Consider the following 16924-nt stretch of genomic DNA (forward strand, 5'->3'; position numbering starts at 1 on the left):
GGCAAGCCTCTTCCCGGACTGTTGCATTGGGCGTAAAGGACGCCCAGCGGCAGTCTGGGCAGTGTCTTTGCCGAGAGAGGAGCTCTTTTTGTGAGCTCCTTTTTCCTCTGTCGTCGGGGTTGGTTCTTCTTTGGGTAAGGAGGTCTCGGGCAGCTGGGTGGGCGGTTGGCGGCGGCGGCCGCAGAGGCATTTTCCTGGGCCATGTTGGCCCTTGTTCATGTGTGGGGGAGCGGGGAAGGCGGGATCGGGCTACTGGGAGGGCGGTTGGCGGCGGCCGCTGCGGTGGCATTTTCCTGGGCCATGTTGGCCCTTGTTCATGGGGGAGGGGTGCGGGGATGTCGGGCTCTAGTGTGGGGAAGTCGGGCCCCAAAGTTTTCCCCCTGGTTGGCCCTTGTTCATGGGGGAGGGGTGCGGGGATGTCGGGCTCTAGTGTGGGGAAGTCGGGCCCCAAAGTTTTCCCCCTGGCCAGCTTTAGCGGCGACGCCAGGCCTCGGCGGCGGCTCCGCCACCACCTCGGCCGGCTTCCCCCGCCGCCTCTTTCCCCTCCGCCTCTTTCCTATCTTCGCGGCGGCCGCTTCTGGCCCCGCCGTTTCCCTCGCCGCCTCTTCCCGGCTTCTTCTGAGCAGCCGCTTCTGGCCGCCCAAGATGTCCGCCGGGTACCGGCGAGCGTGTCTCCCTTGCCCTGTTCTGCGCCTGCGCTTCGCGCAGGCGCAGAACAGGGCAGGAAGGCACGAACACACGCTTGGTGCCCGTCCACGGACGGACACCAAGCGTTTTATTAGAGAGGATAGTAAAGCATCTGCCTATTGCTCATCACATCATTCTCTCTCATCTTACAATACAGACCTATACAACTTGTGTCACAGTTCAGCTCATAATTTCCACGTATTCAACTGACCCAATACCTAGGAAGTTCACTAGACAAATTCCCCTGTGTTCTCTGGCCCATTAAAGAACTGCATTTTAATCTTCTAGGTCTATTTCCATCTCAGTTAAATAAATCAGACATTCTTATCTAATTTCCTAAGATAATAAGAATGGGTAGAGTGTTAAATGTATAATTTAACTTTGCTGCAGACACTACTTATAGCAAATTCATCTCCACCTGTCAGAACTATAACAGCCTATTTCTGTAATTCTATTCTGTACTATGAAGAATGGAACTTATCATCAAGGAATGTATGTGCTTTCAAATGCCAGACATTCAATGCTCAGAGATGCTGCCACTTAGGTTCATCCCCTTGCGGGCGAGACAATGTGGCCCCTCTAGAAACTACACGGCATTCCCCTTCCATTTAAGTTTCCAATTAGATTATTTGTGATCCATCTAAATGATGGTTTTTTTATGATGTTCTATTATTAAGATAAATAAATTAGAATATACAAGCACATATTTTCCTCCTCACTCCATAGTGACACTACTTTATTTGATTTATCTTATTTATTTATCATTCAATTTTTATACCGCCTTTCATAAGGCAACCCAAGGTGGTTTACAAAAGTTATTTTTTCAAAAAATTTCCTTAAGCAAACCAGCAATTTATGCAAAACAGCAATGTAGATATGAAGTAATTCATGCCTGTATTTCATTGTTTGCCTGTCACTTAATGTGAATATTTGTGATGTTCGATGTGTTAAAATAATCTGTTCAAGACAATCAACTCCCCTGTTTTCCTAATTAACAGTTTCATTCATTTTTTAATGGTATAACAAAGTAATTACAACAAAAAGGTGGGGGAAAACCAGAAATAAACAGAAAAGGGGGGAAGGAAGGGGAGGATAAAGGGTTAGCACAATTACTTATTTGAAATAAATAGAGGAAATTATGCAAATGACTCTAATTAGTCCTTCCAGATCTTGGCATGGTCCTCTTTCAGCATACAACAGTAGGTTGTCAGTTCAAAAGTTGCCAGATTAGCTAAGTCTTCTATCCATTAATAAACTGAGGGGCTGAAATGATCCTTCCAACACTGTAAATTAAATAATATGCTTGGTGACAAGTAGTACATGGAAAAGCCATGATCTGCTACCCCAGGAGGGGTTCCAGACGTGGTAAAAAACCAAGAAGGGTTTGATTGTCAAAAATTTTTTAACTGGGATTCAAAACTAGTTGATGTGGTCGATCATGTCTTGCCAAAAGGGAGCTATTACATTGCAACTCCACATCAAATGAATTAGGGAGACCTCAGCAACACCACAATTGCCAACATAAGGGAGAAGCAGAGATATGTTCATGGCATAAATGTTCAGGTACCTAATATGAACAGAATATAAATTTTTGTTGGATAAGCCTCAGTTGAAGATCTAGGCTAGAAAATTTTATGCTTGCTAGAGCATTGGTCCACTGGGCTACAAGGATCTGGGCTTCCAATTCCTTATTCTATTTAGCATGTAGGAGTGATAAGTCATATTTATTGTGGGACATGTACCAGTGGTATAAAGATATGATGAGTTCAGGCAAATTAGAAATGCAAATAATATTTTCTAAAACTCCAGGTGCTTCAGAAGCACCTAGAGCAGAAAGCCTAAATCTGGTTGTTATAGCATGTATCAGTTGCAGGTATTGCCACTGAGCTGTCTGGGGCAGATCATAATGTATGTGCAACTGTTCAAAAGGCAGGAAACTGTGATTGATGTCTAAAATTTGGTCAAGAATTAAAAGATTATTTCTGGCCCAATTATTCCACATAAATATATAACCCACTATTTTGATTTCATGGTTGTACCAAAGAGTCATTTTGTCATGGGTGTAAGGATCAGAGCCATTGTGATGGCACAAAGCATGCCATGCTTCTCTCAAAGCCTTGATTATATGAGGAGAGGTGCCTCCAGTCTGTGAAAATTTAGAGCCAAACATAGGCCAGTACAACAGAGGTTTTACATAAGAAAGCTCAAGAGTGGACCATGCTGGAGGGTTGGGAAGATTGTGTTTTAATTTAAAGACCTGACTAAGCAAGTATGTGTAAATATGTTCTGTGATATTTTAGGATATCTGGAAAGTTAAACACCCCTCTAGGATAGGTAATTGTAACTTATGAAGGGAAAAGCCGGGATTACCTTTATGCCAGATAAACTGGCTGAAAAGCTTGAGAAAGCAACTAAAGAAGCTTTTAGAAATGAAAATAATATGTAGATCAAACAGGGAAGGAAATTCATGTTAATTATGTTTATTTTACCCCAAATGCTGTTAGGTAAGGAGATCCATCTATCAAAATCAAGTTTCATTTGAGAAAAGATTAGATGAAGATTCTTATTAATTAAGGAGGCTATATTACAGGTGACAATAATGCCTAAGTACTTAATTTCTGTTTGGCAAATTTTGAAATTCCAATTATGAAACCAGGGGCATACCAAGGTGAGAATGGGCCCAGAGATGAAATTTTAAAATGGGCCCCTCTCTGCCTTCCTCTCCAAAACTCTGCAGTTTTGCAGTACACAGAGGAGAGGTTCACCTGCAGGTCTGTCAGACAATACCTAACCAAAAGTAAAGAAGAAGATGCAAGCGTTGGCAGAAAGCACCATCCCCTTTAACACAAGAGTGCCAAACTGAAGTCAGGGATGAGGCAAACGTTTATGCCCAAGATGCTGGACAAACACCCGAAGCTTGCAGCTAGGACTTTAAATATTGCTTAATCTGTGCAATAAAAGATACTGATCAGCAAGACCCACCAGGGTGGGGTGGGGAGATAATGCAGACAAGAACACATTCACACCAATATTTCAATAAAGAATAATTCATGTGACAAACTGCTGAAGTAGCCAACAGTTCTGCAGTTCGACAGGGAGCAGTTGGGATTAGCGATGGGTACGCCTAGGAGAAATAAATATATAGATAGGCAATGAGGCTGTACATAAGAGCAGCCCTACCCAGGTTAGGGCAGGCCTGCTTGGGTAGGGCTGCTCATGTGCAGTGGCAGGATCGAGGCTGACCCAGGGCTGCCTCCCACATCAGCCGGAGTTTTTTACCTGGGCTTTTACCTGGGTTAAAGTGTGCAACTGCACTCTTTACCCCAGGTCCAGGGTCACTCTTTTCCCCAGGTCCAGGTTGGGCACCTAGAGTGCCCAACTCATGGGGGAATCTCTAATTGTAAAGCACTGTTCACGGGGTGCATTTAGGGATTTCTGGAGGACAGGATTAATTTTCCCTGCCTCCAGAGATCTGCACTGCTTGTGTGGATGTGCGAGTAGCGCATCCCACACAATGAACGAAATCATCTGGAAGGAAGGTAAACTGGATCTTGCCTTCTCCCCATGCCCTCCCTACCCACCAAAAATGGTTGTGCACACGATCTTAATACGTATGCAAATCTTTAACTGCCATCCACAGTGGCATAACAGCATTTTCTACTTCTTAATCTCTGTCTCCTTTCTCTGTTAATCCTACCCCTTCCAAAAAAAACAAAACAACACCCCAAGGTCTTGTACATATAGGAGCGCTTACAAAATTGTAAAGCAGAACACTTATATCAAAGCAGAGGCTTATATATATTAAAGGAGAAGAAAGGAAGGGAAAGGCCAGCCCCTCCATACCTACATACCCACCCACCCCCTAAAAACCACCTCACAGCCACTAATAATAAAATTAAGGTCTGGAACACATAGGATTTATATGATTTTTTTTTAAAAAAAAAAGAGTAGGGGAAGAAAAATAGCAACTTTTTAAAAAGGTGGGGGGAGAAAAAATACAAAAGGGGGGGTAATGAATCACCAGTTTTAAAAGACTGGAAATTAGATTTATAGGGATGGTAACAAATCATTTAACACTCCCCTCCCAAATTGGAAAACCGTCCCCTCTACACTATAAAAATCCTACACACACACACACACACACACACACACACACACACACACACCAATAGTTTAAAAGTGAAGTGCATAGTATATCAATGCAGGGAATATAAACAGGCCAAATAGTAAACACAACGCAATACTAACTCCCTCATTCGACCAAAGAACAAAATTGTCTGCAAGATAACTAATGTACAGAAAGTAAATTAAAAATTAGGGTGAGTACAAGGTATCATGAAGAATGGTGGCTGAGAGTGAGTCAATCTAATATTATATTTAAGAGAGGCCTAACAGAGCTTCTCAGCCTTCAGTAGAAGTTTGGTGTGAAGAATCCAGAGCAAGCAGAAGTTTTCTGCTTCTTCAGCATTGTTGAAGGAATGAAAATGACCCTTGTGGCATGCACAGAAAATAGCAGGGAACCGAATGTAAAACTGGATAGTGTGGGTTCTGGCCAACTGACAGGCCCATGAGAAGGCTCTACAAAGCTCTGTCACATCCTTGGAATAATCTGGAGAAATCATGATACGAGAACCATTCCTCCCCACCCCGTGAAATGTTCCTTTTCCCAGTTCCTTTTCACATGCTCTCCGCAGAATGTCTTCTTTAGTAGGAAATGGCAGGATTTTGACAATAAATGCCCGAGGCCTCCCTCCCTCCCTCATTAGGTGGAGAGATAGCAGCTCTTTGAGCTCTTTCATTCTCTAAGACATAGTCCTCAGGTAACTGCAGGAGGTTACAAGGGAGATTTTCAATAAAGGTGGAGGAGCAGGAATGTTCCAAATGCTCTCTGACACCAACAATTCACAAATTATTTCTGCAAGAACAGCATTCCAAATCCGCCAATTTAGCTTGTAGCATTTTATTTTCATTGTACAAAGTCTGGATGGTGGTGTCTATTTTAGTAACATGGTCTTCAATAATTTAATTTAATTTAATTTAATTTAATTAACATATTTATATACTACCCAAAACTTATGTCTATGGGTGGTTTACAATAAAACAATACAAATTAAAATGAAATTAAAACAGAAAGACATTAAAATAATTTACAATTTAACACAAGGTGCTGGTTATAACCTTTAAAGCCCTAAACAGTTTTGGCCCTTTGTATTTAAGAGAATGTCTTCTTTACCATGAGCCCTACCGCCCATTGAGATTATCTGGAGAGTTTCATCTGCAGTTGCCACTAGCTTGTCTGGTTGCTACTCAGGGACAGGCCTTCTCCGTTGCTGCTCCAAGGTTTTAAAATGCATTCCCTACTGAGATAAGAAAGTCCACATCTCTGATAATCCCATAGGATTCTACAATTTTAACAGCCTATCATAGGATAGAATCCCTACATTTTGAAACTCCCTCCTCCCTCTCCCCCAGCAAATGGGGGCACAGTTGCCCATGACAATATTTGATTTGTATGACAATAAGCCAACCAAGATTGCAAGCCAATCGGGAGCCAGTGCCAAACAACTAATCAGCAAGGGGGAAACAGGCCTCCAAAATGGTGCTCGAAACATCAAAATGTTTTGAATCGAAACAGGGTCATTTTGTTTCGAGCTCGAAACAGACCCTTTATTTAAAGGGCATTTTGTTTTGAGCTCAAGACACTTGAAATGGCCCATTTCAAGTCAAAACGTGTTGATGTCAAAACATTTTGCACATCCCTAGAGAATATAGTTCCCAACCATACTTTTGGCTGTTGGCTAAAACTCAGGATTTGAAACAGAATGTACTAAATGGTTTATGAGCAAGTTGTTCATCCCGTTGACTGATAAACTACTTATTCTGCCTCAGTTCCAGTCAGTTAATATGGTTTCCTCCTCATGAATTCAGTCAAAGGATAAGAGGGGTGTATTAGCAAAGTGGCCAAATAACTGCCTCATAAACCTTTGCTGGAGACTTTGCTGGGGCGGGGGAAGTGTGGGCAAATACAGTGGGCAGAGAGAGAGAGAGATGGTTATGTGTTTGAGTCAGTGGGGAAGAAGTGGGATGGAATGTCTCAATTGCTGCCAAAGTAATAATATCCCTGGTTGTGATTCCAAGAACTATCTCCTGAACTGCAGCTGTAAAGATTTCCTCACCTCACATGAAGGGCCACTTGCTATGTGGCCTTCCTTCTAGGCTGGGCTGTTCTGGAGTTCCTTATTCATTTGAACCATATAGGGTCACCAAAGATTGGAACACAGAAGGAAGGAATGTTATATGTGCTCACTTACAGAGCAATTATTCTATGTCGAATACAGACTCCTGTATAAAGGTGGCCTTTCCCCGACACTTTTTGTTCGCCTTTTTTTTACTTCATTCTCCTCTTCTGCTCCCCCACCCCCCCATTGTCTTCTACCTTTTCTTTTTTATCTTAGCACAGCCTCTTTTCCTCTCTGGATTGGCTATCCTGTGTCTAGGATACCCGTATATGTTCACTTGCCCCACTGCCCTGAGGTTTTTTAACATAGGTTTACTTAAATTAATTATATGGATTATTTTACTTGTAAAGCATAACTAAAGTCCTGTTACATGGGGGGTGGGGGAGGAAAGCTGTAACCATGTACAGTGTCCCAAATGTGTCTGGAAATTCTATTACCAAGAGAGCCTATTTGGATGCTCCCCCGAGGAGCACCCCTCTATATTTGGAACTACAAGCCTGTAGTTACCACTGTTTGTACTTTGGGTCTTACAGGACCATGAGATCTCCACTTTGTTTCACCTGCAGTTAACTCAAATGGCATGTCATTTTGGCACGTGGTTTGGGAGAAGGAACTCTTAGGTCAAGTTCAAAGTGTAGGACTGCAGGAGGACCTCCTTGTGCTGTCAACCCCCTGATTACTCAGAGGTGGGAAGCTGGAGTAGACATGATTTAATCAAGAGCTATTCTTTAGAGATAAGCTGACTTTGATGGGTTCATTTTGCCTCTCCCTACATGGGTCTTTTCAGACCTTCCCTAGCTTTTGTCAAAGAAGAAACTCACTCTTCCCTAGCTTTTGTCCAAGAAGAGACTTACTCTTACTCTTCACTTTTGAAAAGAACAATGTGGTGTCTTGTCCTTTGTCCTTGTCCACCTTTGCGAGGTGCAATCAGCATAACGCCCTCGAGCAATAATTTCCCTTGAATTTTCCTTCGGTGTCTCTTGGGATCTGCGTGCCTCCTGTGTCACTCGTGTCCCTACCTCAGATTCACCAGGTGGTTTTTCCTCAGATCCACCATCTTTTTCCAATGTCATGGCACAGGCACCTCCATTTTGCCCTGCCTTGACTCTCACTCCTGCTTTACCCTTTCCCCTCCAGACCAGCCCTTTTCCTAACTTGGTCTGTGCAGCACTCCTAGCTGCGTGATTTTGGCTCTTTTTTGGATTTAGCCTGGCTGAAGGACCTCTGCCTGCTCCCCAGTTTCCTGCTCCCACCTGTCTGCCTTCCGGCCTGCTTTGAAGGAGATAAACTTCTCAGCCACGACCAAGCTGCAAGGCTTCACAACATTCTTCTGGGATGAAGCGAGGCAATATATAACCCCTATTCCTTAGACTCTACTTACCTCTTTCCTCATTTCTCTTATAATCCAAATCTCTCTCTCTCTCCCTCCTTCCCTCCCTCCAGCCTTGAGTAAACTTAATTTGGAAACTCAAGCCAAATTGCCTCTTTGTGAGCTGTAACATAGTCCTTTCTAACTTGTTGGTTTTGCTAGTTAAGTATTGTTTCTCTTAACCATTATTTTCTCTTTCTATACTCCTAAACCGTCAAAATTTCACTTCGTTTTTTTTTAACTTTAACCTCTCTGTTCAGTTCTTCCTGTGACATGAGCTTTGAACAAATTTATTGTGAAGGTGGGACTGCTCCATTTAAAATAACTAATTCCCCCACACAAGCCTAAAACATAGTTTGGGGGCCCTGCCAAGCTTCTCAGAGCAGTTCCATTAACAGTCCCACCCCCAGAATTAGTGTGCCAGGAAGCCTCATCCTCGCTGTGCTGTTCACAGCTACAACATTTATCTGAAGAGGCAAATGAAATGCTATAAGCATTCATATAATCTGGTTCATATTACATGCTGGCATAGATAACATAGCAGAACTTTCATGCATGAACTGGGCTGTAAACAAGTTTACGCTCGCCCTCTAAATATCTATGGGAAGCTTTGCATGACCATTGGCAAGTCTGTAAGTGGGGAAAACGTCAGGGATATGTTGAGAATGGAGACAGTGCACTCTCAGTGGACCTGTCATCTGAACTCAGTTCCTGTACTCTCTGCCTTACATTCTCCTGAAATTCTCCGCCTGATTTCAATTCTTGGTTATAGAAGTCAGACAAATGTCAGCCAGAGGATCTTGGGAACCAGACTGGGGTGGATTTGGATGACATGCCCAACATGAGTGCAGAGACTCTCGGTTCTCAATATATCCCTGACATCTTCCACACCTACAGACTTGCCAGCACTCATGCAAAGCTGCCCACTGTATTGTTAGGGGGTTACCCTCTCTGCATTAAGTTTACAGGAAACCAGAATGGTGTTCATGCTGGGGGAGAAGGGCAAAGAAAGTAGGCAATGCAGCTGTTAGGACTGTGGTCGGTCAGGTGTGAGCCACTGTATGAACTAGGATGCTGGACTAGAAGGGCCATGACCCTGATCCAGAAGGACTGTTCTTATGTTATTATGCCTTTCTAGCAGCTGAACCAGAAGCCCATAGGCATCAGGCCACAAAATACTATCTAGATCAGGAGCAACAACTATGGACACTTACAGATGTGCTCTTTATAGCACCATTCAGATGCTGCTTTTCTGCTTTGATTGAGTTGCAAGTAGAACTGCATCACTACTTCTGCATCTGTGTATTTTGAATGCACTATCAAAAAGTCTACACCCTATATATACAAAGACAGAATAGTAGCACTAAAAGCAATCCACACATGTAGTAATTGTGCAGCTGTATTGTTCTTTAAAAAAAAAGTCAGGAAAACTCCTTTAATCCATATGATAATTTAAATGGGGAGTAAAATACATGCTGCCAATAAATGGGTGATGTGGCACTGTCCAACTCATTAGAGTAAGTGAACAAAGCATGACAACCCTGGACTCAATACCTTGGCTGACACAATGAGGCAAAGTACTCAAAGTATTACCTAACTTGTCCTTTTAATTCTGATGGGACTATTTTGAGTAATTTTCCTTAACATGTCCACCCATCTGGAAGTGTCATATGGTTCTTACCATGGATAGGGATTTGCAATAAAGAACAGAAAATGGATATGGCTAGGATAGCACCAAAAGAGACAGAAGAAGGATCCCTAAAGCTATCCTCAAAGCAAACCTGGATACAACATGAAAAAATGTGCAAATGATCTGAGGTCTTAGGCAATCAGTTGGGGTGGGCTGAAAGAAGGATCCCACAAGGGGGTGTTGTGGTGCACACAACCCCTATCCCATATTATGCCTGCATCCCCTCAGGAACTGCCATAGAAAAAAAGAGGCACAAATGAAATAATATTAGTATTATTACTTGTTTACAGAGTCAGACAGGTGTCATTGACTGGTTTGTTTTATCCAGACATCGAGTCTTCCCAAGGACCTGGGATGGCTGAATTTTATTGTCAGTGCTGTTGCTGTTGTTATAGATATCGTAGCAGAATATAGGCTGTTCCCAGTAAAGTTGCTTTTTGTAATTGGCTGATGGTGATTTTTGTGGCCCCTATGGTGTTGAGGTGCTCTTCAAGTTGTTTTGGAATTGAGCCTAGGGTGCCAATTACCACTGGGATTATTTTGGTCTTTTTCTGCCATCGCCTTGTATTTTGTGATTTTTGCTATTTCTTTTTCTTCTATACTGCTATCCCCTGGTATTGCTGTGTCAATTATTTTAACTTGTTTTTCTTTCTTCTCAACTACAGTTATATCTGGTGTATTGTGTGGCAGATGTTTGTCTGTCTGTAGTCGGAAGTCCCATAATATTTTTACATCTTCATTTTCTTCAACTTTTTCAATTGTATGGTCCCACCAATTTTTGGCTACAGGTAGCTTGTATTTTTTGCAGATGTTCCAGTGTATCATCCCTACTACCTTGTCATGCCTTTGTTTGTAGTCAGTCTGTGCAATCTTTGTACAACAGCTGATTAGGTGGCCCACTTTTTCACCTGCTTCTTTACAAAGGCGGCACTTGCTGTTTGTGCTGGATTTTTCTACTTTTGCTCTTATTGCATTTGTTCTTAGTGCCTGTTCTTGTGCAGCCAGTATTAAACCCTCTGTTTCTTTCTTCAAGTTGCCATTCTTAAGCCATTGCCAGGTCTTAGTGATGACTGATTTTCCACTTATATTGTGCAAATATTGACCATGCAGGGGCTTATTTTTCCATTTTTCTGCTCGGTTCTTGACTTGTTCTTTCTTGTAGGCCTGCTTTGTTTCATTGGTGTTGAATAGTTTCTCGTTCTTGACCATTTTAAGTGCATCTTCTTCACTGTCCTTGATATATTCTGCAAGGCCTCTTTTCTCCTCCTCTACTGTTTGATGGACTTGCAGCATCCCTTTTCCACCTGAGCTGCGAGGGAGGTATAGCCTATCTACATCACTGCAGAGCATGATTGATGGTCATGATTTTCCTGGTCTTATGATCTAGCGTCTCTAGCTCTGCCTGGGTCCAGTCTATTATTCCTGCAGTGTATCTGATAAGAGGTATAGCCCAGGTGTTTATGGCTTGTATGGTGTTCCTGCCATTGAGTTTGGACTTGAGGATTTTTCGAACTCTCCTGATGTATTCACTTCCAATTTTTCTTTTAACTTCAGTGTGTGCGATGTTATCAGCCTGGAGAATGTCCAAGTATTTGTAACGTTCTTTCTCTTCCAGGTTCTTGATGTTGCTTCCATTGGGCAGTTCTATTCCTTCTGTTTTTATTATTTTTCCTCTGTTCATTATTAATGCAGCACACTTGTCTGGGCCAGTCACTTCTCTCTCAGCCTAGCCTACTTCACAGGGTTGTTGTGAAAGAGAAACTTAAGTATGTAGTACACCGCTCTGGGCTCCTTGGAGGAAGAGCGGGATATAAATGTAATAATAATAATAATAATAATAATAATATCGCTACTGAATATACGGACAGTGTTTAGCAGTGATTCGATCTCTGACTGGGACTTTCCATACAACTTCAGATCATCCATATACAGCAGATGGTTGATTTTACTTGATGTTTTAGATGTTTGGTATCTGAGGCCTGTTCTGTTTAGTATTTGTGAAAGTGGGGTCATGGAGATTACAAACAACAGAGGGTACAGTGAGTCCCCTTGGAAAATACCTCTTCTAATGCTAACCTGTCCAAGTGTCTCGCCATTGATTGTTAACTGTGTACTCCACGTGCTCATTGCTTTTTTTAGAAATATCTGAATGTTTTTGCTGACACTAGTTATTTCTAAACATTTTAGTATCCATGTGTGAGGCAATGAATCGAAGGCTTTCTTGTAGTCAATCCATGCAACACTTAGATTGGTTTTTCTTCTCTTGCAGTTTTCTGAAATAATTTTGTCAATCAGCAGCTGGTCTTTTGTGCCTCTGGTGTTCGGGCAGTTTCCTTTCTGTTCAGCTGGAAGCTGTTTGTTAGTTAATAAGTGTTGCATTACTTCATCTGCTATTATTCCAGTTAATAATTTGAACATGGTTGGCAGGCAGGTTATCGGTCTATAATTACTTGGAACTGCACCTTTTGCTGGTTCTTTCATGATGAGATGAGTTTTCCCAGTTGTTAGCCATTGTTCAATATCACCTCCTTACAAAATGTGATTGAACTGTTTTGATAGTTGTTTATGAAGGCTTGTTAGGTTTTTAAGCCAAAAGACATGCAGTTCATCGTCGCCTGGTGCAGTCCAATTTTTAATTTTCTTTGCTCTTTCACTTATTAATTCTGGTGCTATTATTAGATCTTGCATTTGTTGGTTACATTTTTCGACCTCTTTCATCCAGCTTTTTTATTATAATCTATTGGATTGTCCCATAATTTTCCTCAGATTTGCACTGTTTCTTCTTTATTTGGTGTTCCTACGTTTCTTGCAGTTTCTCCATCTATGCTTTGGTAGAAAGATCTCTGATTCGACTGGAATTGGAGATTCTGCCTGTGTTAATGTATAATTCTGGCTTCGTATCTGCTAATCTTCTTTGACACTGCTGTTATTTGCTGCTTTATTATTTCCAGGACTTCTCTAATTTTCCTTGAATCTAGGTGGTATTTTTGGATCAGATACTGTGTTTTCATTCTTCAGCTTCTTGTCTTTCATATCTTTCAATTTACTAGCATCTGATCTAAGACCGGAGATTTTATTTTCTAATCTAATCTTCCATTTAGGTGATGCACTACTTTCTTTTTTTACAGGTCCACTGATCTTATATCCAAGCTCTTGTGTTGTTATTGTTGATGCACTGTACATTAGTTGGTTTGTTTCTTGCAAATTATTGGTTGTTATTTCTGCAAGTGCAGCATTTATATCTTTTAATACCTGAGCACGTTGTTTTTTGGCAACTGTTTTTAGAAGTGGAAGTTGAACCCTAGTGGTTGTTTGGTTTATGTGCACAGTTATTTTTTGCTTTAGTTCTTGTTGCTTTTCTGTTAAACGGCATTTGGGTTTTTGAGGTGAAGGCAAAGGGGAGGTTGCTTGGTTTTGATTTTGGAACAGTTCAGCAACAGTGGCATCCTCTATTTCCAACACCTCCTCCACCTGCACCTGAGCAACTTCTTCAGTTGGTGGTAATTCTTTTTCCATATCTTGAGCCTGTGTTTTGCTTTTTGCAATTCTTCCAGCTCAGCTTCTGTGAATACTTTGTTTCTTATTATGAATCTTCTCTGGTCTGCTAGCCTTTGTTCTGTTATTTCTGTATCTGGATGCTTCTCTTTCCAAATTTGGTACATTCTTTTAAAATAACCTCTTCTAGTTGGACTAGACTTGTAATAGCAGATCATTATTTCCTTGTTGGCATTTTTTGTATATATTTTTTGGTTAAGTGACATTTCTCCCAGTAACCTTGCAGTCTCCAGCCCTGGTTGCTCAACTGAAGATCCTGAGTCCTGTAGCCCACTTGCCACCAGATGTCCAGGGACTCCAGCACCTGGTGTGGTCCTTGTTGACCCGGGCGACGACCGATCTGGTATAGATTTATTAAAGTTACATCTCACCATATTGTTGATGGGAGAGGCACTCTTTGTCTCCTCTGGTGAGACCTGTCCAGTATGGTTGGACCTCTGGCATAGCTCTCACCTTCCTAAGAGCATGCAAGCCCCACAACCATGCCAAGGTAGTGCCTCAATGGGGGTTGTTGTTGTTGTTATTTCAATTTCTATACTGCCCTTCCAAAAATGGCTCAGGGCGGTTTACTGAGAGAAATAATAAATAAATAAGATGGCTCCGTGTCCCCAAAGGGCTCACATTCTAAAACAAAACATAAGATAGACACCAGCAACAGTCAGTGGATACTCTTGTATAAGCAGTCACTCTTGTACTCTTGTATAAACAGTCACAAAATACTCTTGTATAAGCAGTATGCAGAACATGTTCTGTCTCAGTGTCCTTTCTATGACGTGTTATAATGTGCTCTTATTTTGTCATTTTTCAGCCTACTTTCCTTAAGGAAAGTAAGCTTATGAAATCTTCCAGATAGAGGTGTGTGTGTATGTGTCCGTGTGTGTGTGCCTATCGATTTCTCAATTCCTGGACCAATTTGAACCAAGCTTGGTACAGTTGTAGGGACACATAGGGACACCTCAACAACATAGTTTGTGATGATGTCATCCACCCCAATTCCAGATGGCATACACGTGAATATTTGAGGCACAAGTGGGCTAACTTGTAAACTGCCTGATTTGAACCAAATTTGCTACAGCAGTAGGAATACCTCAGTGGTGTAGTTTGCAATGATGTCATCCACCTCAATTCAAGATGGCAGACACATGAATGTTTAAGCACAAGTGGGCTAATTTGTAGACCACCTAACTGATTTGAACCAAATTTGGTGCAATTGTAGTGACTGACACATAGAGATATCTCAGCAGTGTAGTTTGTGATTATATCATGCAAATCAAGTCAGGATTGTGGACATGTGAACATTTGAGGAGTAATTGGGCTAACTTGTGAACCGCCTAATTAATTTGATCCAAATTTGCTATAGCTGTAGAGACACATAGGAACACCTCAATGGCATAGTATGTGATGATGTTATCCACCCCAATGCAATATGAATTATAACTGAACATTATTACTAAACAATGAAAATCTGAGTACAGATTAAGAGGGAAAGAGCACTCCAGGGGGAAAAAATCAAGTCTTTCAAGCACAAGCTAGCAGAGCATTCTTTGGGAAGTCTGTCCATGAATCAGTCATCAAAACTGAGGCATACAGAAACATCAATAGTAATAATAGTTAACTGCTTGTCTGACAGAAGATTCCACCCCTCATTTTAGGCAAATCTGAATAGAGTCAGTCTTGTTTTAAATACTAAATATGCCAACCACAATGAAATAACAAAGGGCTTGCACTACTACACATATTCTTCTTTGTGAATTATAATACAGTTAAAATAAGGAATGTCTAATGAAAATGCTAACCTTTAAACATGTTTTAAAATGATATATTTTATATTTTGACAAATAACAAAGCATTTGACAATCCACTAATATTAACCAGGGCCCTTGCCACTAATTATGTCTCAATGATTATTCTGTAACTGAAGGTATCAACTTTGTTTTTTACTATAAAAATATTCCTTCAATAAAATTATGGTGACAATATTGTAAGAGCCTATTGGATTTCGTACTTACCTCTGCTACATTTACAGCATCCAGGATTCGACTCTCCTTTTCAATGTTTTTTTGTTTCTGTAAAGCTCTCCACACAGCATTTCTTAAACCATCTCGGTTCACAACCCCAGAAAGTTCACTACGCAGGATAACTAGATTGTAGATCACACCATAACGAATAACCCAGAACAGGTCAGGATCTGTAAATAACGATATTTTAGTGCGCCATTAATATTATCGTTTTGCTATTGGACAAATAGCTATCAGAAATGGCTTTATTGGATCACATCAAGATCCCCATAATCTGACATTGTGTTTCTAACAGCAGCTAGTGATGTAGCTGGAAGCTCAGGCCCAATTTAAAAATGACAAGGCCACTGAAATGAGGTTGGAAAGCACTTACGCATGTAGGTGTTCCACAAAGCTGTCATCTTGTTTAAAAAGGCATTTACTGTGTGCACTGGCCGATTGGCAGGCAGCACTTGGATGCCAGAAGCACATCCTCCTGTGCTACAGATTGTTGCTATGCCACTGCTAACACTGAACACAAAGGCCCAGTGCATGTGGCTCTTAAATGAGATGACAACCCCATGGAGAGCTTATGCAAGTGAGTGCTGTCTACCCAGCCTCAGCACATTTTAGCAATGCCGTGAAGTGATGGCTATCACCTCTTGTTGTCCACAGCATCTGGTATTGAGAAGTATACTGCTTCTGTGCATAGAGGTTCCATGTATTTAATCTGCTCTATGAAAAGATAGAAAAGCAGCTATTCTTAATTAAATACAGCAGAGATTCTCAAACCTTTCTTTTTATGGGCCACTTGAAAATTGCTTGGGGTGTTGGCACACCACTTAATACTCTTTTTTTTTGTTTCTACCAATCAAAGCACATAACTCATCTAAAAAATTTTAAAAATTAAAAAATCAAGTGCAGGGCAAATTACAGACGCTTTCAACTGTTCTGCAACCTTTTCACAGGACCACCTGGCTGGTACTCATGGATCACTGGTGGTCCACAGATCACAATCTGAGGACCTCTGAATTGTAGAATGAATAGGACACTGTGAAAGCAAACTTTTAGGTCTTTCTTAAGGAGTTGAGATGCAGAGAACTGGGCTTTCATGAATTCGCACACTGGCAGAGATGCTTAATTTTGAAACATAATAAAATATTTGAGTTCATGGGTTTTGTTTGCTGATGGTAGCAGAAAAGAGTTGTTGGAAGATAAATAGTTGAGGAGTGAAGATATCAAAAGAAGCTGCCTGTGCTTGTTTTTTTCATGAAAAGATGTTTATGCAGCTATATTATGTGTGAAGAACATGCCAGACTTGTAAAAATGGTTTGATCCCAGGCCATCTCAGTATGTAATTGTTCAGTTTGTATGGGGAAAACACAGC

The 16924-nt window shown here is 41.3% G+C and overlaps 1 protein-coding gene across 11 annotated transcripts in view; it reads right to left on the bottom strand.

Annotated features, from left to right (window-relative positions):
- TMEM232 (transmembrane protein 232) overlaps positions 1-16924 on the bottom strand; it is a 262748-nt gene that overhangs the window by 106722 nt on the left and 139102 nt on the right. For all 11 annotated transcript variants that reach the window (XM_053292117.1, XM_053292123.1, XM_053292124.1 and 8 more), the window contains one exon: positions 15550-15728. In XM_053292117.1, the coding sequence (XP_053148092.1) occupies positions 15550-15728 (179 nt within the window). The remainder of the gene's footprint in view (positions 1-15549; positions 15729-16924) is intronic.

The sequence above is a fragment of the Hemicordylus capensis genome, chromosome 2, assembly GCF_027244095.1.
Source record: "Hemicordylus capensis ecotype Gifberg chromosome 2, rHemCap1.1.pri, whole genome shotgun sequence".
Taxonomy (NCBI): Eukaryota; Metazoa; Chordata; class Lepidosauria; order Squamata; family Cordylidae; genus Hemicordylus; species Hemicordylus capensis.